Below are 23,822 nucleotides of genomic sequence, written 5' to 3'. Positions count from 1 at the left end.
GTAATCCAGCAGGTAAAGTGCTCATGCCTGTCACATCTCTCTTTTCTTTCATGTGATTAACATGTTGCAGCTTGTTCCAGATTAGTGTTCCTCTTCAGCCAAATCAAACAAACCTGACTTTTTAAAGGTTTACCACCTTTGTTGCGTCTCATGTGAAACAGCGAAAATTTATTAATTATGATTTATTTCCTCAGAACTGCTTTAGAAATGCCTTCGTTGTATCTGACAAGGATGGAAACATCTGATAATCTGCATGAAAGATTCATTAAAAATGATCTCTGTAGACTTTAACCCTTACTGTTTGAGTAAACAGGTTTAAAATGCACGGTTTACAGGGAAAGTACTCACATCTCTCTCTCTCTTTCTTCTGCCATAGCCAAATCAAACAAGTTTACCTTTTCTGATGACTTTTAGACTCTTGTTCTCTCATATGTGATTGTTCAACACATAAACTTTATCACAAGAAAATTTGGTGACTGCATTAACAGTTTAGTCAAACGGCTACTGAAATCTGCATACTCATTATGGATGGAATACATCTAATAATTTGGTAAGTTGTTTTTAGATTTTATTCTTCAAATTTGCATATACTGCAAAACAGAATTGTTTGATTAATTTTATAAGTCATTGATCGATTTCAACATTTCATAACAATCTCCTAACATCCCATGTGTATTTAGTCTATTAACTAAATTATTCAAGCAACACGACTCATTATGATCTTTTTCTGTTTTCTGCTGAAACACTGATTCAGCCTGCTGTGGGCATGTGTGAATATGTGTGAGTGTGAGCCAGCCATGTTTGGGGAGGTGTCTTCTCCACAGTATCCTCAACCATATCCACCAAATTTCCAGCAGCAATGGGACCTGGAGGTGCCGCAGGGCTACCAGATCCAGTTAACGTTCAATCACCTGGACATTGAGTCCTCTCCAGACTGTTATTATGATTCAGTCTCGGTTAGTGACGCTTCAACTTAGAACTTCAGTATCATGTGGATGTCTTCATGTAAATTACACAATGAGTGTTGTGACCTTGGAGTTGCTCAATCTACTGCGTTGTATTTTGTGTTGTGGGAAAACAACTCCAGAGAAAGTTTAAGAAATTAGGTTTAAGATGTCATTGTGACTACATTTGGCTTTATAAGACATTTATTAATCAAAGCCTATTTAGTGTCTGATACATCAGCACATTTTTCTATGTGCAGGTTGTATCTGATAATAAGGTTCTAGGGAAGTTTTGTGGCCAGAATTCCACAGACAGGTTACACCCGGGTGACAAGCCCATCTTGGCTCCTCGTAACCGTCTGCAGCTGGTTTTTCTAACAGATGACTCAAATCACGAGTTACACTTGGGATTCACCGCTTTCTATCAGGCTGTTGGTAAGTTAAATACATATTTGAAGCACATTGCAATATTGATTAATATTGTATTATATTGTACATTTGATCATAGCTGTTTTTTCATCAACAAATTTTAATAAAAAAATTGGGAAACAGAAGGGGAAAAAGGGCGAATTATGATATATATATAAAAAAAAAATCTTAAGAAGATATGCACAAAACTGAATAAACTGCATTCCCAAAAATCTAATTTAAAAAGATAAATTTACAACTTTGGATATAAACTTATACTATCTATAGTAGGGGTGCCCAACTGTGTCCCTGGAGATCTACCTTCCTGCAGAGTTTAGCTCCAATCCTGATCAAACACACATGAACCACACATGCACTTACATTACATACAGGTGTGTTTGATCAGGGTTGGAACTGAACTCTGCAGGAAGGTAGATCTCCAGGACCAGGGTTGGGCATCCCTGATCTACAGTATACATTGATACACCATAGTTGGTGCAGACAAGTGACTGTCTGTCTTTATAAGTGAGTCACTGAATCATTCCCTCAATCGTTTCGTTTAAAAACACTGATTCAACTATGGTGTGTTGCTCTGTCATACTGAACGGTCGATTAATCGGTGGCTTTGTTTAATACTATATTCATTGCCACAACAAAAATAGTAACACTAACTGGTCTAAAATATTGTTTCTGAAATTTGGTAAATATTTATTTCTTGTTTATTCCTTGCATAAAAGCAATATGTGTACCTGGACCACAAAACTAGTCATAAGGGTCAATTTTTCAAATTTGCGATTTCTACATCATCTGAAAGCTAAATACATAAGCTTTCCATTGATGTATGGTTTGCTAAGACTGGACAATATTTGGTCAAAACAGTATTCGAAAATCTGGAATCTGAGGGTGCAAAAAAAAAAAATCTAAATATTGAGAATATGACCTTTAAAGTTGTCCAAATGAAGTGTTTAGCAATGCATATCACTAATCAAAAATACATTTTAATATATTTACAGTAGGAAATTTATAAAATATCTTAATGGAGCATGATCTTTACTTTACCATAAAAATAAAATCAATAATTTTAACCCATACGATGCATTTTTGGCTATTGCTATAAATATAACCCCCAGTGACTTAAGAATGGATTTGTGGTCCAGGGTCACATATGCTGAATATTGGAACAACAGTACTGTTGCTTTTGTTGTAATATGTTATTAAACATAATTAAATAATTCAGTACTGTAGTAACGCAATAACTTTTTGTGTGCATCATTTAATGCTTCTACACCTGTTCCCTTAGACATAGATGAGTGTTCCTCTTCCAGTGCGGAGAACGCACTATGTTCACAGATATGCCTCAACACCCTTGGCTCATACCTGTGTGCCTGTCACCATGGTTACATGTTACGGCCTGACCAGCGCACCTGTGTCTGTGAGTGTGTTCATTAATAAAACCCCAGGCACTGTGATGCTTACATTTCCACCAAACTTTATTTGACTATGGACGTTAGTTGTTCTAAACCCATTTTAATTTTCTAAAAGATGTTTTACCAAGTTTCTGGATTTTTTTCTAAATGCTTAACCATTTTTTAAATAGTGATTTTTAATAGTTTATTTGCAATTTCTATTTTAAATTTTTTTTTTTTTGCTGAAAATGAAAAGCTGAAATAAAATATAAATATTGAATGAAAAATAATAGTAAACAAACAACATGTCAAAAGCACAACAACAACAAAAGAATTGTTCAAAATTACAAAAGGCTAGAATGAAAACTGACAATATAAATTTAAAAGCTAATTCAAAATATCAACAAAATGTTAACAAAAACTGTCATGGTGTATAAATAATACAAATAATAATAATAATAATAATTGATATAAACCAAAATCTAATTTTACATATAGGCGAAAAGAATGATAACCTGTGGCAAGTGCTATATGTTTCTTCCCCGTGTTAGTGGAATGTGGAGGTGGGGTGCGCAGTGAATCAGAGGGGACCATCTCGAGTCCTGGGTTCCCAGACATGTCCCCTCCTGATCTGGATTGCAGCTACACCATCTCTGTTCAGCCAGGCTACACGATCACTCTCAACTTCAGCCAGAACTTCCACATAGAGCAGGTCTACAATCAAGGACAGACATGTCTTTTCCATTGGCTGCAAGTATGCTTTGCTATAAACACCTTATCTTCATGAAATATCTTCATATTTGTTCACTTTTAAATTTATTTCTATGCTTTCATTCTTTCTCAGGTGTCTATCCCAGGAAAAAAGCCTGAAAAGTACTGTGGCGGAAAAAGCCCTGGAGTCCTGAACACGGGTGCTCACTTTGTCCAGCTGGAGTATCACACTGACAGATACGGACAGAGCCAGGGGTGGAGCTTACATTACACCACACAGAGTGAGAAAGAAGACATTTGATTTATTTGTTTTGGAAAAACAGTGGACACCAGAACACTAACATTATAAATCCTCAAATATCTGTGGTGCTAATTAGTCACATCTTTTTTTATAGGGGTACAGTGTCCACATCCAGGCATTATTGGCAATGGGACAGTCACACCAAATTTTGCCCAGTATTTGTACAGAGACTACATTCATGTGCGCTGTATGCCAGGATACAAGCTAATGATGGTGAGGTTTATAATAACGCTTATAGTAAAGCAAGAAACAAATGTTTTTGTTTTTTTTGTGGTCAAAAATACTGTGACTTGTGAGATGCTGTGAAAGATACAATACATGAGCACAACAGTAAAGCACATGTTTACATGGAAAACCCATGGAAAAACAGCACACAAAATTTCATTGTGTGTGAACAGCCCCTAAAGAGTGCATTAATGATTATACATCAGGATCCGATGGGGAAATATGGTAATGATTTCATAAAGCATTTACCTTTGTCTTCTTAAAGGGAGAGAAAGAGATTCCAAGTTTTAAGTCCATATGCCAGAGTAATGGAAAATGGCATTTGACACTACCAGAGTGCAAGAGTGAGTAAATACAAATCACTTGATTTTGCATTGGACCACACTGTATCCATTCATCATTTCATTACTATGTACGGTCCACTTACAGTTATTGACTGTGGAGCTCCGAAGCTGCTGTTAAATGGAGACTTTCAGTTTATCAGTGGAGAAAACAATGAATATCTTTCGGTCATAGAGTATCGCTGCAATGAGCCATACTACAGATTTAAGGATACTGCCAAAGGTCAGATACTGTACAATACCCACCTTTATTCTTTGTCACTGATGAATCATGAACTCATTTCCTTTCTTTCTTTCACTTGTGTAGTAACATACAGGTGTGCAGTTGACAGAAAATGGACAGAAGTCAACAACAATGATATTATTCCACCTTGTTATCCTGGTAATAATTGTGGCTTGACAAAAATTATTGTTATTATTTTATGCATCTGCACTATTATTATGTAACTTTATTTTACATTGCACACGTTTATATATTTGTTTCTTTTTTTACATTTTTTAGAGTGTGGAATGAACACAGAAGTCAGTTTTGGAGGCAGAGTTTTTGGTGGGAAGCAAGCAATACCAGGACAGATTCCCTGGCAGCTTCTCCATAAGAAACATACCAGAGGTGGTGCATCTCTGATCAGTGATTACTGGGCTCTTACAGCTGCTCATGTGGTAGATGGACTTGAAAACACCACCATGATTTGGCTTGGTGGAATAACTAAAGCTCAGAACCAAAACCCAGTCATTATGGAGGCAGAGAAGATTATAATTCACCCATATTATCAGAGGGTTTCTTTACAGGGGCATCAAACAAACTATGATAATGACATTGCACTCATCAAAATGTCTGCTAGAGTGCCTCTCGGTCCAAACATCAGGCCAGTGTGTCTCCCAAACAAAACACAAGAATCTGTAATGGAGGGGACAATGGGAACAGTATCAGGCTTTGGGGGGTTTGAGGAGGGCTTAACAAGTGAAATTTTACGTTATGGGGATATTCGGGAATATCCTTCTGAACAGTGTGTTTTCGGGAAAATGCCTGTCACTGATAATATGTTCTGTGCTGGAGATGATATTGAACATATTGACAGTTGTCAAGGTGACAGTGGGGGTCCTCTGTTCTTCCCCAGGTTGGGTCATGGAACTAAAGAGAAGCCCTACGAGGTGAGGGGCATTGTGTCATGGGGTCCTGTAAGATGTGGTGAAGTTTCTAAAGCTTACTATACTAAAGTGCAGAACTACCTGGGCTGGATTGAAGAAACAATGGCAAATAATTAACATCTGCTGTGCAAGATGATTTTGTCCCTTGTAAGACATAACAAAACAAATAAATAAATCAAATAAAATTGACCATTTCTATTTATTTACTTTTTATAAAAAAGGGTAGCACATATTGTAAACGAATCACAATTTAGACCTACACTATAGAAGTACTTCCTAAATTTGTGTCTGCAAACTTTAACTTTACCCTCTGGTCTAAAAAGTCTCTCTATCACATATTTTGCTTTCACTGTTTTTGTAGCACAGCCAAATTAAACAAATCTGTCTTTTAGCGTGACTGTTTGACCCTTGCTCTATCATTAGAGAGGCACCACAAGCATAACCAGAAAAACTACACAAACACGGGAAGGTTTTCCTCACTTTAAATTACTGTAAAATCTAATCACAGTAAAGATTTATATAGCATTTTAACTGGTTTTTAGCTCATTAGTCATTTGAGCAACAGTAATATACAGTCTGATGTCATTTTATTTTGCATTCAACTTTTTGGCTGATAAGAAGGTTATTGGGAACTCCAGAATTCCACAGGCAGTTTTCACCCAGGTCACAAGCACAGTGTGGTGTCGGGTAACCGCAAGCTTTTGTTTCTAACTGATGAATCAATCCGTAAATCACATACAGGGTTTACTGCATCCTACCAGGCTGCTGGTGAGCATTTAGTTCCTGAATGAATCAGTGTTTTGGAATGAATCAGTTCAGTGACTCATTCATAAAGGGAATCTGAAAAAACGCCACCTACTGGTGCAACCATGTAACCTGCAAAAATTGTCACTGAATAATCTATATAAAGGCTGAATTTCATTTCCTCCATTTAACTGTATAAAGTAATGTAGGTAAACCATTTTTTTATTCCAAATAGTAGGGGGATGTGTTACTGTAAATAAATGAATGAAGAAACTGCAAAGGGAGAAAGAAATCCTAAGTCTTAGTTAGTATGGCTCTATGAGTATTTGCTAATTAAATTATAATAATCTGAGTTTAAAAAAGTTAAATTAATGAGATAAAATATGCGGTCATAAATTACTGTACAAACCAGTGTAGCATATCTAATGGCATTGTGCTTCAATCAGTGATTAATCAGTTTTTAAAGACCACGGTGAGTTAGTAGAACAACAGAGCAAAGAGAGAGACAAGAAATTTGAGTTTTAGGGCCCTATCTTGCACCCAGCGCAATTGACTTTGTACACCGACGCATGTGTCATTCCTATTTTGCACCCGCGCGAAGCGCGCTTTTCCCTCCACAGAAGCACGTCGCTAAACTAGTGAATGAACTTGCGCTCCCTGGGCGGTTCAGCGCAAAAAAGGAGGCGTGTTCCGGCGCAAACAATCCCTGGTGCTATTTTGCTGTTCCATTAAACAATTGCGCCACTGACCAGAAAAAGCCTAGTCTAAAGTCAGTGGCGCTTTGCGCGTTGTTCATTATGCTATTTTAAGGGCGCATGCTTGACCATAATGTATAGCGTGCACAACGCGCATACACTTTGCTCATGTAATCTACACAGATGCAACAGTTATTTTTGCAAATCATAAATTGTTACACTTAAAAAAAATATTAACACATGAGATGACGGAAATCATTGTGGTGTGCCACGAAGATGTGAAAAAATAGGCATAAATCTAGCTTACAAATTATTCAGGCTAACTGTAGTAATTAAGGATCAGACCTGTTTGCCCAATAGTGGCAAGACATATAGGCTATGTAAGGACATCTGACAAATATGTTTGTCCGTCAAGAACCAGGAAAAAAATCGATGAAACAATTGTGGCTATTTCCTCCCACGCCTGTTTAACCGACGCTATTTTGGGTGGGTTTCTCCCATCCCCATACAACACAACTTCTCTGTCTTTCACTGCTCTTACAAGAACATCAGTCTCCTCGGCTGTGAACCGCTCCTGGCGTGCGCCTGGTAAATACGCCATAATAATAGCAATCCATAATGGAACTTGCGCACCTGCTTTTAAAGGGAATGTTGGATGACGCTCTGATTGGTTTATTTCACGTTACGCCCAAACCACACCTATGAATAATGAAGCTACTTCAGACCAACCCATTTTTGATTTGCGCCGGGCGCAAGAGCCATTTATCCCGCCGGGAAAATAGCAACAGCGCCGAGACCCGCCCACAAAGTTACTTGCGCTTCGCGCTTTGACACTTGCGTTTCAGATCGTTAAAATAGGGCCCTTAGTGTTTACCCTAGTTAATGTTTAATTAATATGGAATCTATCAATGCTAGTAAAATATACAAATAAAAGGTTAGTCATAATTTAAAATATTAAAAAAAATTTCAAGTGGGTGTTTGGCTCTAAAACAAATTTTTCCTAGGTCCTTCAAATGTCTAGAACTGGATTCTGCCAGAGATCATAGCCTACCACATCCGTGTGTTATGACATAAAAAAAAAAAGCTAACGTTCAGTTTACCTTGTGCCACACCCCTGGACTCTTTATGTGTGTTTTCCATTTCCCCATGTTCTTTGTGAACCAGTTTCTGTCTCCTGTGTTTGGTTAATTGATTAGTTTCCAGGTGTTTCTTTCCCATGTGTTCCATGTCCCCATTAATTTAGTTATTCCATGCACCTGTCTGCCCTTCATTATCCTGTCTTTAAATACCATAGTCTTTCAGTTTAGTTTTCTTGGGTCTACCAGTTACATGCGTGTGTCTTCCTCAGTGTTCCATGTTGGATATACCATGTGTTGGATAATAAAGTCTTATTTTGCTTATCCTCAGCTCCATGTTCCTTCCGGGTAGCGTAACATGAGAGAAGACCTGACAAACAAAAGTTTAAATTGGATGCCTCCTTTCCGTTTATTTTCTGGTTTTCCTCAGTCATTTTTTTTTTCGTAGTGTTTTGTCCATGGATCCATCCCGAATTCCTCCTGCTGGAGCAGAAAGGAAGTTCTCTCAAGGACCATATGAAACCGAAACTACTGCTAGCTAATGTCACCAGCTACCCGAATGACACGCTCTGCACTTTCTATAACGGCAGCTTGAACATCGAGTGCAGAGTGTTGTCCTCCGAATATGGTACCCGGGAGGAATTCGCTGCCTATGTGGAGTGGACTCTGGTGAGAAATGGGTCGCCGCTTACCATTTGCCCTGTGGAGGATCTTGCCGGATCCACTCCCGACCCAGAGCCCAGCTCTCCCCATGGTATGGATCATAATCCCGAGTCCACCAATGACGGAGAGCCAGAGCGCAACCCCTCAGATGAGGTGCGAGAGCTAGTGCCCACCACGAGGGAGCGTGCCGTGGACTGCGTGAGTGCAGAGTGGAGCTCCGCCCTCTGCATTGTGGGCCAAAATATGGTGCATAAAAATTAGGAGGTGGATTTTTTTTTTTTAGACTGGGAATCTGAACTGGCCCCTCTCCTCATCCTGTCCAGCTCTCCTTCTTCCTTGGTTTCCTCGTCCAGCCCTGAGGGGGGCTTCCAATGCTTCAGTGCCTGTTCCCCAGCTAAGGCCAGGATGGGCTCCTGTTCCCCAATTAAGCCCAGGATGAGCTCCAGCCCCAGAGCTCGCTCCAGTGTCAGCTCCTGGAATGTGTCCTCGAGTGCTGGATCCTCCAAAATGCCTGCCCTCTCACCTGCTCCTGTCTCCTCCACCATTGTCGTCTGGCAGACCCTCTGGTTGCCCTCATCCCACCATCAATGCGGCGTGAGCTCCGTGGGACTGCCATCCTCCAGTGTTGTCATGATCTGAGTCTCCCTCACCTCCAGCCTCCAAGGCCTGGACTCCACCAAGGCTCATAGCTCCCTCCTTTCCACTGTAGCCAAGCAGTCTTACCATCCTGCACCTCGGGACTCCACTCCTCTGGCTTTTATTATTTTATTATTATTTTAATTAATATCTCTGCTATTTTTTTTCTCTATGCCACTACTGGCTGAAGATCCAAAACCTGCTAAAGGTGTTCAGATTTATCAATGGATCACACAATAAATATCATGGTGTCATTAAGTATTACTGCAATGATACATTCTAAACCTTTTAAAGGAACTCCTATTGGTCAGACACTGATTTTCATTCGTTTTATTTCACTATTTTCAACCAGTTTAAAAACTCAGTTGCTCATGTTTTTCTCTTGTATAGTAAGATATGCCATGCATAAGACCAGAGTTGGACACAGAAACAACACTAAAGTCAGTTTCAGTGACAGAGTCTTTGGTGGGAAGCCAACCAGGCCAGGACAGATTCCCTTGCAGCTCCTTTGTAAGACCTTCCTGTGTAGATGGTGCATCTCTGATCAGTGATTACTGGGCTCTTACAGCTACTCATTTGGTAGATAGATAGATATGAAAACACCATTACTTGGTTCAGAGGAATAATTGATGCTAAGGACAAAAACCCAGTCCCTATTCAGACAGAGAAATTTATTACCCAAATTTTCAGAAAAGTTGTACAAATTATCAAAAAAAAAAAACTTTGATAATGACATTGCACTCTTGAAAATTTCTGCTAGAGTGCCATTTAGTCAGTGTTTCAGAATATGCTACTAGTCATGCCTGCTTTTAGCTTTTGCTTTAAGCCAATCTTTTAGTCATCACTAGCATTCTTTGAGCGCGGTTCCAGCGTGCTTCGGTCTGCACGCCTGCTGCTACTTAGCCACGATGAGAAGAAACACCACCTAGTCTCGTCAAACTTTACTTCTGTTCTTTTATTTTAGTTTCTTTTCTTTTCCGTTTGAGAGTTTCGTGTTCTGAGTTAAGTTTTATAACGCCGTGTCTCTGAGTCTGACCTCGAGTGCCCGTTCAACTTCAACCAGCCCCTACAACTCCACGTCTTCAGCCAACGCCCAACCACGGGCTTCCCAAGACGTCACTTAGGTGAAACAGTGATTATGTTCAAATTCCCTTTAAAATCTTAAATGATTCCCTTCGAGCTAAATTGACCTGTTTCCCTTACACTTGTAATATGTATGCATTTTGCCGAAACGTAATGCTGTAAGTTTAAGGTAAATTAAGCATATACTGGTGGTGGTGTCACACCTATTTATTGCATTTACTCTTTCACGGCCTCTCGTGGCCTTCCGTTGCTCCCAAAAACTTGTTTGGTTTACTGCGGCTTAACTTGGCCTTTCTTTCTGTGGCTATCTTTCATATCTTTCATTTTTTTTGCTATCTCTGTTACCCATCTCGTGGCATTTCCCACCGTGGTCTATTTACATTGCATTCCTCACTGTGCCTACTGAGGATTTATTATTCTACGGCCTTTTGGCTTTCTCACTATGGACATCTCCATCTGTGGCATAGCTAAGCTTTTTCTCCGTGGCCATTATGGCTTTTTTTAAGGCCTATCAGGGCTGTTCCATCTTCTGTGGCCCGCTGAGGCTGTTTCTGTGCCTGCCGTGGCCTAGCTCTCGGTATGGCCTATACAGCCTCTATCACTGTCTGGCCTATCGTGGCCTCTATCACAATCTGGTCGATCTTGGTTTCTATCAATACCTGATCTAGATCTATCTTAGCCTCTATCACTGTCTGGCCTATCATGGCCTCTTATCACTATTCGGTCTATCTTGGCTTCTATCAATACCTGATCTATCTTGGGCTCTATCAATAAATGGCCTATCTTGGCCTCTATTACTGTCTGGCCTATAGTGGCCTCTATCAATATCCGGCCTTTCTTGGCCTCTATCGCTATTCGGCCTTTCTTGGCCTCTATCAATGCCTGACCTATCTTGGCCTCTATAAATACCTGACCTGTCGTGGCCTCTATTACTGTGTGGTCTTTCGTGGCCTCTATTACTGTGTGGTCTTTCGTGGCCTCTATCACTGTCCGGCCCGTCGTGGCCTCTATCACTGTCCGGCCCGTCGTGGCCTCTATCACTGTCCGGCCCGTCGTGGCCTCTATGACCTCTATCACCGTCCGGCCCGTCGTGGCCTCTATCACTGTCCGGCCCGTCGTGGCCTCTATCACTGTCCGGCCCGTCGTGACCTCTATAACTGTCCGGGCCGTCGTGGCCTCTATCACTGTCCGGCCCGTCGTGGCCTCTATCAATGTCCGGCCCGTCGTGGCCTCTATTACTGTGTGGTCTTTCGTGGCCTCTATCACTGTCCGGCCCGTCATGACCTCTATCACTGTCCGGGCCGTCGTGGCCTCTATAACTGTCCGGGCCGTCGTGGCCTCTATCACTGTCCGGCCCGTCGTGGCCTCTATCACTGTCCGGCCCGTCGTGGCCTCTATCACTGTCCGGCCCGTCGTGATCTCTATCACTGTCCGGCCCGTCGTGACCTCTATCACTGTCCGGCCCGTCGTGACCTCTATCACTGTCCGGCCCGTCGTGGCCTCTATCACTGTCCGGCCCGTCGTGGCCTCTATCACTGTCCGGCCCGTCGTGGCCTCTATCACTGTCCGGCCCGTCGTGATCTCTATCACTGTCCGGCCCGTCGTGGCTTCTATCACTGTCCGGCCTTTCGTGGCCTGTCGTGGCCTCTATCACTGTATCACTTTGTCTGGTGAGTATTAATCTTCTTTCTTTTGGGGTATGCTCCGCCCTGCCTTCGTCTTCGGCAGGATTAGCTGGAATCTACAATGTCTGATTCAAGCTACAGATGGGGCCTATGCCAAAATAATTCTGTTCTTTGTATTGGTTTTGTAAATAAATACTTTTGAGTTTATCTTCACCTCCTGAGTCTTTCTGGTAGAACTAAAGAGCAGTCCTACGAAATGAGGGGCATTGTATCAACAGAATCTTTAAAAGTATACACCAAAGTGTGTAATAACTGGATGAGAGAGACAATGGCAAAGAGCTGACTTGACACGATCTCTCTGTCAGTTATCCAATCACATACAATAATATTCAAAAATATTGATATGTTACCTAAATTATACATAACTTTTTTTATAAATAAAATATTATAAAATATTTAAAAATATTTTGTTTACTCAATTTTAATGATTTGCTTATTTAATTTGATGTGATAAACACTAAAACAGAAATTATTAATAATTATTAATACAAACTATACTTGTATACACTGTCATAAAACTGCACAGGGACACAAAGGTTGAGGATCCAAACAGTATTTATTTAAGGGATATTCCACAATCACAATCAAAGCCAAATAAAGGCTAAGATCATAACAAGGATAATCAGTCCATAAATTAGCAACATTGCACAAACATAGGCAAAGGTTAATCCAAAGACAGAAAGGAAAACAAAACCAGGAAACAAGACACAGAAACAAATGAGGCATAGAAATGCCGGCACATACAAGACTTACAAATGACAAAAGCGTCCAAGCTTAGGATGACCACTGAGTAGACCAATGCTAATGAGTCTGAAAAGGATTATGGGAAATGAAGTCCAAGTCTAAGTGAGAGGCTTGGGTTGGAGTGCCCTCTCTTGGTTATCAAGAGCACTCCAGCTGGTGATCACACACAGATCAGTGATAAATTAATAATAATAATAATAATAATAATAATAATAATAATAATTCCTTCCATTTATATAGCGTTTATCTAGGCACTCAAAGCACTTTACATAGTCAGGGGGTATCTCCGCCATGGATGGTGGATAATAATATATGCATTCTACACCAATTGGTAATTGTAATGCAGACCTAGAAATGTACATGCATCTGCTATTTCCATTAATTATTCAGCATTTGTGATTTGAAAAGTGTTTTATACTCACAAATAAAACCATTTCACTTTCTATGAAGCCTGTATTTATAATGTATATATTAATAAGAGTATTCTTAAGGCAGTATAATGAATGCATAATGTATTATAAAAAACTTTTTACAAGCATTACAGAGAATTATAATATTTACTTATTTGTGGTTCGCTTTTAAGAGTATGATCATTTATAATACACAATGAACACAATGCATCCACTTAACTTATATTTCCCATAGTATTATAACTATCATGTCTTGCCATTGTTCACTTGTTGCTTTCCTTAATCCAGACTTATAAATGAAAACAACAATGACAAAGACAACAACATTAATAACAAAAATAATATTTAATCTTAAACAGCCATGAGATCAGATATCTGATCAGATGAATATGGCACATTTGTTTTTAACTATATATTGTCATATCAATAAGATACTGATACTGTACAGATCTTAATTTCAATTAAATAATGTCAAGGTATGAGACTTGAATTTGAAGTGAATTTAACATGCCGTTTATTGCGTGTTATAATTAATCATACTAACAAAAGTTATAACCACAAATAGGTAAGTTTTATAACATAATATAATTGTTGTTATGGTTATTTATGGATTCATTATAATGGATTCATTATAATGCCTTAAGAATACCCTTATAATCTGTTATAAATATAGGTTTCATAGAAAGTGTTACAATTTGTTTTAATAATCATATTAATTAATTGTATTTATTTATTAAATTAATTAATTAATTAATTAATTATCATTACTTCCTGTACTGCTTCTGCTTTTCTTTGGTTTTCTCAGTCAACTTCTTGTGATAGAAGACTGTTAATACAGTTCTGGGTGCCAGACAAGACTTGCTGTTAAAGGTTTTGGGTAATGCACAACTCTGCTGACTAGTTTTTCAGATACTGGACAAAACAGATACTTTCTGACAGGATCTGACACCCAGGGCTGGCTCTAAAATTTCTGGGGTTTGGACTAACAACATATAATCACTTTTCACTGATTAAACAAGGTAAGACTGTTAAACTTAGAAGCATCTTAGTAGGCAAAACATATTAAGTATACTCTTTTTTTTTGTCTACTATACGTTGCACTAATTTCTCTCTCTTTTTTATGTCTTTGTACCTTGTTCATGTCCTTATTTCATGCTTTGTACTGTTACAGCAAAAATGTAAGAATGTAAAAAAAAAACTTGATGCTTTATAGACAACAACTTAATTTGTGATGAGGATAGAAACAACTAATAATCCATAAAGAAGATATAGGTACATAATCTGTGTAGACTTTAAGCTTTATTATTTTTGTTAAACATGCAGGTTGAAAATGTAGCAGGGTTTATGGCACCATTTTGTATTCTTTTATTTAAGTGTTAATATCTTTATTTTTTTTGCTCAGTTTCTCACTTTCTGCCTTTTTCTTTATTTCTTTCTCGTGTTTGCAGGACCACCACAGATGGACAGCAGCTGACAACAATGACAAAATTCCTTCTTGTGTTCCTAGTAATGGTTCTGAAACTTATCTTGACATTGACTAAATTAGATTAGATATTAAATTAAATGCTGTGAATTTGTTTTAAACTTGTTCACGGAAAAAAAGGGTCCAAACTGGGCAGATTTGTGTGACGGCATCTCCTCGTCTTTCTGAGGATTTAGTGCACAGCAGCAGATGTCCACAGTCAGTCCTTATCTCTTTATCCCTTTGGATGGTTGAGGGCTAGAGTCTTTCCAGGTGACAACAGATGAAGCTTTAGAAAATGCTTAAAGACTCAGGGCCGCACACAGGGCAGTGTAAGTTACACTGATGCTTACTTTTCAAGCACAGGCCTGATTTTTCTCTGGTGGGATGGAATACTGGTGGAGCTTGCTGAATGTTCTCACTTTTTGGGAACTAACTCAGATGCCATCATACTATTGCCTGGTGCGACATAAGCTGCCAGTTTTATGGATTATGCCACTAAGCGGAGATCCAGGGAGGGGCAACATTACGGCAGAGGTGCTTCCTGCTGTTGAGCTAGCACTGCATCATTTGAGTGAGCAGCCATCTCCTTTAGGCAACTACGAGCTTCAGTTTCACCTCACAGACTCAGAGGTAACGTAAAATCTCTTTAAATTCTCTCAGATAACAAGCAGTTTTACTGTACCAGCGCATTTAAAAAATAACACATTTCATGGGGCTGTATTTAATATACTAATTACTAATTATAACTTTAGAATTTATAATTATAACAACTACAACTCTTTATGAAAGGGTTGAATCGTTATCACAGGGAGAGTTTGGTTGTATTTTTCCCTTTAACTCATTTGTTAGACAGTAATATTAAACAGAGCACAAACCGCTGACCTTTTTATAAACTCAAATGAATTAGTCCGAATAATGAAGGTGCATAAATTTTTACATTACAAACTAAGTTGTATTTTCTGCTAACCTTGCAAAATTTCTTAACCTTTTTGAGTAACATGCATTTATAATACGAGTTTGTCTCTTAATGGAATAAGCATGGCTGCCTTTTATTTCATATTTGTAGTATTGTTAAACATATTGTACATGGTTATCACATTACCACATTTCCTCAGTAGTGTGGGAAATCAATCACCCACACCATAATTACAACAAATAAAACTAGGCTAATTTTGCTCACTGTTGCTGTGTGATTCCCCGTTTAGTGTGATAACGGCAAAGCACTCAAAGCATTCTTTGACACTATGTTCAATGGCCCCAAACCTGTCATGATCTTTGGAGGGGTGTGTTCGTCAGTGACATCTATCCTAGCCCAGTCTCTGGAAGGTTGGAACCTTGTTCAGGTACTCAATCAATTGGTCAACTCAAGGAAATTCTTGAGAGACTTGGTTTTATTTGTCCCCCGCAACTATTTCTGCATTTCTCAGCTGTCATTTGGAGTAACAGCACCTTCACTGGCCAACAAAAGAAGATTTCCAAACTTCTTCCGTACTGTGCCGTCGGACAGTGCAGTTAATGTGGCGCTGGTGAGGTTTCTCAGGCAGTATGGATGGAGCAGAGTCGGTACACTGACTCAGCGTGAGCAGAGGTCCACAGAGGTAATCTGAATTAAGTAGGGACAATACGATTAAGTATGTGGAGCTTGATAGAATGTGAACTGAAAACTCGCCTTCTCTCAAAAAGATACAGAGAGACTTAAGCAGACATCTGAAGGCGGCTAACATCCAGCTTGCAGAGGCAGAGAGCTTCTTTGAAGCCCCTTGTGATAGTGTGAAAAAACTGAAGGCATGTATAAAATGGTCTGGTTTCCTCACACACATTCCATAAATCAATAAAGAACTTTTCAAGGCTTATTTATATAAAAGCGGAAGCTAAAAGTTGTTTTATAATGCACATCCGCATATCACAGTGCATAATGTATATTTATCTGTGGATATTTTTCATCCTTGACCATTTTTTTTAACAGGACAACGATGTGAGAATAGTGATAGCTCATTTTGATGTGAGCTTAGCTGCTAAAGTCTTCTGCTGTGTAAGTATGTCCCAGCCATACACTTATTCTTTCCTTTCCATTGCAAAAAAGGTGCTTTACTGTTGGAAAAGGTTCTTTAGATTATAGAGTGCTGCAAAACATGGAAATGAGTAAGCATTTCAGTATTGCAGTTAGCACCACACTTTCATACAACATAAACCATAAACATGCTTTTGTGTCACAGGTGTATAATCTCAGCATGTATGGCCAAAAGTACCAGTGGATTCTGCCGGGCTGGACCCAATCCAGCTGGTGGACTGACACTGACTCCACAAACTGCACAGCGGGAAACATACTGACTGCCATAGAGGGATCCATCAGTGCAGATATTGAGACTCTTAGCACCAGAAACATTAGAGGGATCTCTGGTAGGGTATGTTTGCACTTGACTGCATTATCATCTTTCATAGGCATGAGCAAAATGAGCAGTGTTTTGGGGGTTGTTTTGTTTGATTTCATATCTACACTGATTCTACTCAGACACCTCAGGAGTACGAGAAGGAGTATGACGAAAGACGACAGCTGAAGTATCTGGGAGCCAGCAAGTTTCATGGCTTTGCTTATGATGGTACTTGGGTAATTGCCAAAGTTTTAACGAGAGTCATGGAGACTGTGAGGTACAGAGAGAGATACAGCATCCATCGCAACTTTACTGTCACTGAGCAAGAAGTGGGACGGATGATTCTGGAGGCCATGGAAGAGATCAACTTCTTTGGTGTGACAGTGTGTACAAGTTTCAAAATTCTGCTTGAGAAATAGTGGACAGATAACAGTGATTATAAAAACAAACACAATATGCATAAAATGTTATCCATTTAGCTATCTTTTAGACATTTTAAACACATAAACATTACAAATACATTACAATTAGTGCTATTTTTTAGATATTCAATTAGATATTTCTGTTACATGTGGGTCAGTGACAAATAATGATGTTTGATATGATAAAGAGGAGAAGATCATTAACAAATGTTATGTCAATTTCTTATGAAGAGTATTAATATTTTAAAACAAAATGCTTCACTGCTTAATTTATTTATAAAAATAATAGAACAGCATTCTTTTCTTCAGTTACATCACCAAGACATTTTTTACTTAAAACCCCCATAAGTAAGAAATTATACATACATGTTTTTCATAAAAATGACATTAGAAAAATGCATTTGTGATGCATTTGAATTGAGTTCTTAACACATCCAGAAAAAAAAAAATGTCATATACATATTACTGCTTCTTTTTGTTATTATTATAATATATATATATATATATATATATATATATATATATATATATATATATATATATATATATATATATATATATATATTTGAAATGACATATTTGAATTTAATATTGCTAAAAATTGTTATGCAGGGTCACATTATGTTCCAAAACGGTGAAAGAATGGCCAATGTTTTGTTTGCTCAGTGTCAAGGTATAGTACAACTAATTTGAGACTTCCTAGTTTCTTTACAATGTCTTATTATTATTGCAAGCTTTTTTTTTTCCCTCCATAGATGGAATGGCTGTCAATATTGAAAAATATAGTGCCATTACAGACGAACTAGAGTTCATCAGTCCAATCAGATTTCAAAGTAAGACTCTTATAGAAATATAATGATATGCATTTTAGCAGGCCTTATGATGAATGTGTGCAGGATAATTACATATATGTCTGCCTTGCATGCTGAAAATGTGCCTGTGAAAGTGTGTAAAAAATTTAAAACACCCAGTATCTGCTATATAAAACAAACACATGCATTTGCCTTCAACAGGGGATAAACCCACAAAGGACCGAACCAATGTGTACCCTCACAAGAAACGCATCAATATATTTCTCTACGGTATTGTGGCGTTTCTAAATTTCTTGGGAATTTTTACAGCTTGTAGTTTCCTGGTCTTCAGTGTGAAACACCGCAATCATTGGTAAGTTGTGTGTTTGGTTTATAATCTTGAATGTGTATTTATTAGGTCTTTCTTTCAACAGTGCTAAACACATTTCTTTTAAACCATGGTTATAGATCTGTTGTATTCTCGTCTCTTTTGTCATTCACAGGGCCATTAGCATGTCAAGACCTTTTATGAACGCTTTGATTATTTTTGGCGCTGTGTTGTCTTATTCCTCCATTTTCTTCATGGGACTAGATGGGTCTTATGTTTCCGACAGAGTGTTTGACGTTTCTTGCTCTGTAAGTACTTATGCAGTAAGAATATTGTTACAGTTGTTATTCAGATCTTCAGATCAGCTCTTTTTAGAAGTAGGTGATATTTATGTTGAGATCTGTTATGGGATTATATGCAGTATATGTATGATCTGTGGCATTTTTCATAGGTGCAAATATCATGTTTATCTATTGGATGTACAGCAGCTTTTGGGGCAATGTCTGCAAAAACATGGACAATTCATTCATTATTCAAAAACCACAGCAGTGAAAAAAAGGTACGAATGTGATAGTATTTGTTCTTACTATTAAAAAATATTATTTGAAAATAATTAATGTTTATTATTAATTGTTACAGCGTGTGCTTCTTGTCTTTTTTTCTTGACTTTCTTCAGGCCATGAAGAACTATGGGCCGGTTCTCCTGGTTATGTTTCTTTTGTTAATTGACCTGAGTTTATTAATTTGTCAGCAAATTTTGGATCCTTTGAGAAGAACAGTGAAGGAGTATCATATAGTGGTGAGTAACAAGAAAAAACGCATTTTCCAAATCTCTCATGGAGCCAAGAATTCAATGTACAAGCATTCATAAAGAGATCCTCTATCTATCATTTACTCCAAATCTGTGTGATGTCTTTCTTCGGTCACACTTTATTTTAGGGTCCAATACTCACTATTAACTAAGCATTAACTATGACTTGCCTCAATTGACCCCTTATTTGCTGCTTATTAATAGTTTATAAGATAGTTGTTAAGTTTAGGGTATTGGGTAGGATTATAGATGTCATGCATTATATGTACTTTATAAGCACTAATAAACAGCCAATATGTTAATAATAGACATGCTAATAAGCAAGTAGTTATTGGTATGAATTGGACCCTATACTAAAGTGTTACCCTTTCTTCATTGCAACACAAAAGGGAAAGAGTCTAAATATATGAGATCATAACAAAGTATTTTGCAAGGAACCACATAAAATTAAGCCCTTATTCATTGATAATCTGCCTCGGTAATCATAATTTGTGGGAATTCATTTTGCTGCAGTATTCTGAAAGAATATGTAAAACACCAACAACTTTTGTTTACTCAAATTATGATTACTGGGGCAGATTATCATTATCGATGAATAGTTACGGTTTTATTACAGTTTCCAGGTGTTTATTTCACCTGGAAATCCACAGTGAAATGTATACGCTTTTGAACCTGGGGTGATTTTTGTGTCAGTATTTTTCTCTTTTTGTTTTAGGCTGATCCTCATGGGCAAGATTTTTTTATTCAGCCCTTTTCAGAGCGATGTGAAAACACATACATGGGTTTCTGGATGACTGCATTCTACGTTTATAAGGGGATAATCCTGGTATGGGATAAGATTAAAAACATATCAAACAGTGGTCAATTATATAGCAATAATGAAACAGATGGCAAATGAACCGAATTTTTACACATGTCCTTGTCTCCCATCCAGCTGAGTACATGTTTCCTGGCATGGATCACACGCCACATGAACATCCCTGCCGTAAATGACAGCAGGAGTATCCGAATCAGTGTGTTTGTGTCAGTCCCAGTGATTCTGATTGGTACATGTGCATCCATGCTGTGGCAGGACCAGCCAAATGTGCAGTTCTGCATTGCGACCCTTGTGATCATCACATGCTGCTGTAGCACTCTTTGTATGGTGTTTATTCCAAAGGTATGAGGTGCATATTAACTGAAATGCTATTCAAACATGTAGTGATTTCTTAAGAAATGATCATTTTTAAAGTTGCAATTTTGATATTTGTATGTCATTTGTATATCATATTCTAATTTAATTAGATATTTATAAACCTGCAGATTATTATAATAAGGATGGGTCCTGATCCTGAATTCTTGTCGAGGAGGTTCCACCTCACACAGTGGCATGGCGAATTAGAAAAGGAGAGTGGACTATACAATGATGAGAGGAACATTATGGAGCAGAACGACACAAGAGCATCTGTCTGTGTGACAGACATGACACAGAACGTCTCGTCTAGTCTGGACATTCTACTGTCAGAAAACGTACACCTCATATGGCACATCAATGAAGTGAGAGGCTTTTTGCAAGAATACATTTACTTACGTCGTAGATACTTGATTTATAACCACATCGGATTTGATCATTTGAAATCCGATTCAATGTCAATCCAACCAAACAAACTCAAACTCGAGATAAAACAAGACAAACCAGGCAAGAAGAAGCCAATAACAATATAGAACAATACTTCAAAATACATATAGATTTGTTCCAGTTTTGTCGGTTACACATTACAAATATGTGAGCTACATAATCAGATTATGTAACGGGGCAGTCTTGGCCTTATGGTAAGAGAGTCTGACTTGAAACCCAATGGTCATGGGTTTGAGGCTTGGTATTTCTTCCCATTTTATTTAACTAATGTCTTAGAACTCGATGAACCAATGCAATCAGACTAATAAGCAAATGAGAAAAAGTAATACAAAAGTAACATCACACATTAGTTTCCAATGAAAGTAAATAAGTTAATTTATGGGGAGTGACACAATATTCTAATGCACTACTTTTAAAAGTAACATTGCCCAACACTGCATATAGCACAATAGCACAATCAAGAAGGGTGACACACTCATTTGTATGTTGTTGTTGATATTCATATTATTGAGATTTCTTGCAGCTGGATTCAGAACTGGAGGATTTAACCAGGCAACTGCATGAACTGAGCGCTCATGTTGTGGAGAATGTCATCATCAGAAGTTTTGTGCACAAAGCAGGTAGAAGAATGGTTGTGAGCGCCTCTGTGTAAATGCAGGAAACACTGTATTTAAGGGTTGATGTTTTAAGGCACTTCACATAAATGCAGAAACCTTTGGTATCTCATGATTTTCTAAAATGTTGATGGCACAGTGGATAAGACACATGCCTTTGGTGTGAGAGACCTGGGTTTGAATCCACTGTAAGACACCAATGTGTCCCTGAGCAAGACACTTAACCCCTAGTTGCTCCAGAGGTGTACGACCTCTGACATACAGTATATAGCAATTGTAACTTGCTTTGGATAAAAGCATCAGCTAAATGAATAATGTAACGTAAAAATCAATTCAGGCACAAATTATTTTTTATTAATTTTTTTTTTTTTACGGTCTACCATAACATTAACCTAACATGAAAACATTATCATCAAACTGTGATGTTTAATATTTTGACAGGAATGAAAACAAGGCTGTTAGGATAAAATGATGGTGTGTTCAATGGACTTTTTTTAACAACCCACTGACTGTTCAGCTGACAAAACATGTTTCTGAAGAAAAAAGGGGAAAAAAATCTTTCAGTAAAGAGAAGCTCCATGAATAGCTTTGAAAATTATGATCTAGGACATTTACACAATGTGTGTCATTATAAAGTGTATCCCTCACAGGCTCATTCTCATTCAATCATTGAAAATAAAACATTGAGTATAATAATTGTGTTATACCTCCAGAGATTGATTGCATAATTTCACTCTACTGATTATTATTTTTTTCTTCTTTATTTATCAAATGTGTATTCAGAAGGTTTAGCATCATTCAAGAAATAGTTTTGACTGTTATTCTGTCTGTCTTTCCAGTCAAAGAGAAATGTCGCACTCTCCCTGAAAGCTCCAACTGTAACAGGAGACTGCTGGAGGACATTAACTCCCCTGAACAGTGCGTTTCATATATAGTTATCAATCCTTTTAATAGTGAACAGGAATTTAAACGTGTGCAATAATCTGCAGATTTCTTATAGTTTGTTTTGAAAAGAATTTTCTTAAAATTCCAGATCACTTCATTTACTGCATCTGTTGCTTCCACAGCATTCAGCGCAGGCTGTCTCTGCAGTTACCCATCCTACATCATGCCTATCTGCCCTCCATTGGAGGAGTGGAATCCAGTCCTCTGAATAGCCCTTTTGAAAGCCCTCAATATACACCAGTGCCAGGACATATGGTGTGCTGGTGACAGGATTGTGGTTTACTGTACACTAGGAGACAAAATTTAAACATGGAGACAAAATAAGCATATATAATATTTCAAAATTACCTGTATATATTGTATATATGCAGTATATCTGTTAACCTGTAATGAAACTCACAATTATAATTTAAATGTAAAAATTGAAATATTTTAAGGTTTAAAAAGAAAGCTGCTTTTTAATGTCCTGATTATATTTTGAGAACAGAACAGACAAATATGTCTCATGTCATGTGTATTTCTAAAACATTGAGGAAACCTTTGAGAGTGACTGAATCCAAAACTATGTACTATGCACTTTTTTTGTTTTTGTTTTGTTTTTTTGTACTGTGTTACACAACGCAGTGCACTGAAGTGTGCTACCCATTCTTTATTGTCTGTGTTCTTAAGGTCAAGAGGTGTACAGACTAAAACTGAAAGTGATCACTGCTGACTTTTATGCAAGTGAAATTCACACCTTCGTCACTATATAAGAGTAAGACTCGTTAAAAGCTCTGTGGTTGTGGTCGAGAGATCTGACTTTCTGAAACTGTTTCAAAAGACTGTACAGCGGGCATTTGGATAGCACTATAGATGAGTGGCATAAGGAACATGTATGCCCTAAATAGTTTGTTAATTTGCCAGCAAGATCCTTTGGTGTAATGGAATGATTTTTCAGGAATCTTATAAAGAAGTTATTGGTTTTTTAGGACTTATATCTTAATGTCCCTGCCCCAGTCTTTGAATTATTATGATGATTGGATTGGTACTGGTGAAATGGGGCAGGTTGCTCTACCTGAATACATGATTTCAATGCTTTAAGGTTGTCACTCAGGTGCTATGTATAAGCACTGCTCATAAATATATGTAAAATACAATGTATCACTGCCTTAGTTAGACTTTTGATGACTGCAGCGCCACACAACACATTCTCAACAAAGAAGTCATACTGAAGATCCCCAAGAGTCTCCTGGTCT

The 23,822-nt window shown here is 38.0% G+C and overlaps 1 protein-coding gene and 1 pseudogene across 1 annotated transcript; both read left to right on the top strand.

Moving 5' to 3' along the window:
• The first annotated feature begins 367 nt into the window (after positions 1 to 367).
• On the top strand, positions 368 to 5,671 carry LOC113081689 (complement C1r-A subcomponent-like). Its single transcript, XM_026253717.1, has 11 exons — positions 368 to 550; positions 755 to 956; positions 1,205 to 1,379; positions 2,653 to 2,784; positions 3,310 to 3,512; positions 3,603 to 3,750; positions 3,865 to 3,983; positions 4,261 to 4,339; positions 4,425 to 4,559; positions 4,644 to 4,718; positions 4,839 to 5,671. The coding sequence occupies exons 1-11, from the start codon at positions 525 to 527 to the stop codon at positions 5,600 to 5,602; spliced, it is 2,058 nt and encodes a 685-aa protein (XP_026109502.1). The 5' UTR covers positions 368 to 524; the 3' UTR covers positions 5,603 to 5,671.
• Positions 5,672 to 14,796: 9,125 nt separating this feature from the next.
• On the top strand, positions 14,797 to 22,880 carry LOC113081691 (gamma-aminobutyric acid type B receptor subunit 2-like; annotated as a pseudogene).
• The last annotated feature ends 942 nt before the right edge of the window (positions 22,881 to 23,822 follow it).

The sequence above is a fragment of the Carassius auratus genome, unplaced genomic scaffold, assembly GCF_003368295.1.
Source record: "Carassius auratus strain Wakin unplaced genomic scaffold, ASM336829v1 scaf_tig00035020, whole genome shotgun sequence".
Classification (NCBI taxonomy): domain Eukaryota; kingdom Metazoa; phylum Chordata; class Actinopteri; order Cypriniformes; family Cyprinidae; genus Carassius; species Carassius auratus.
The sequence above is the reverse complement of the archived record's forward strand: the minus strand, read 5'-3'. Positions and strand labels throughout refer to the sequence as shown.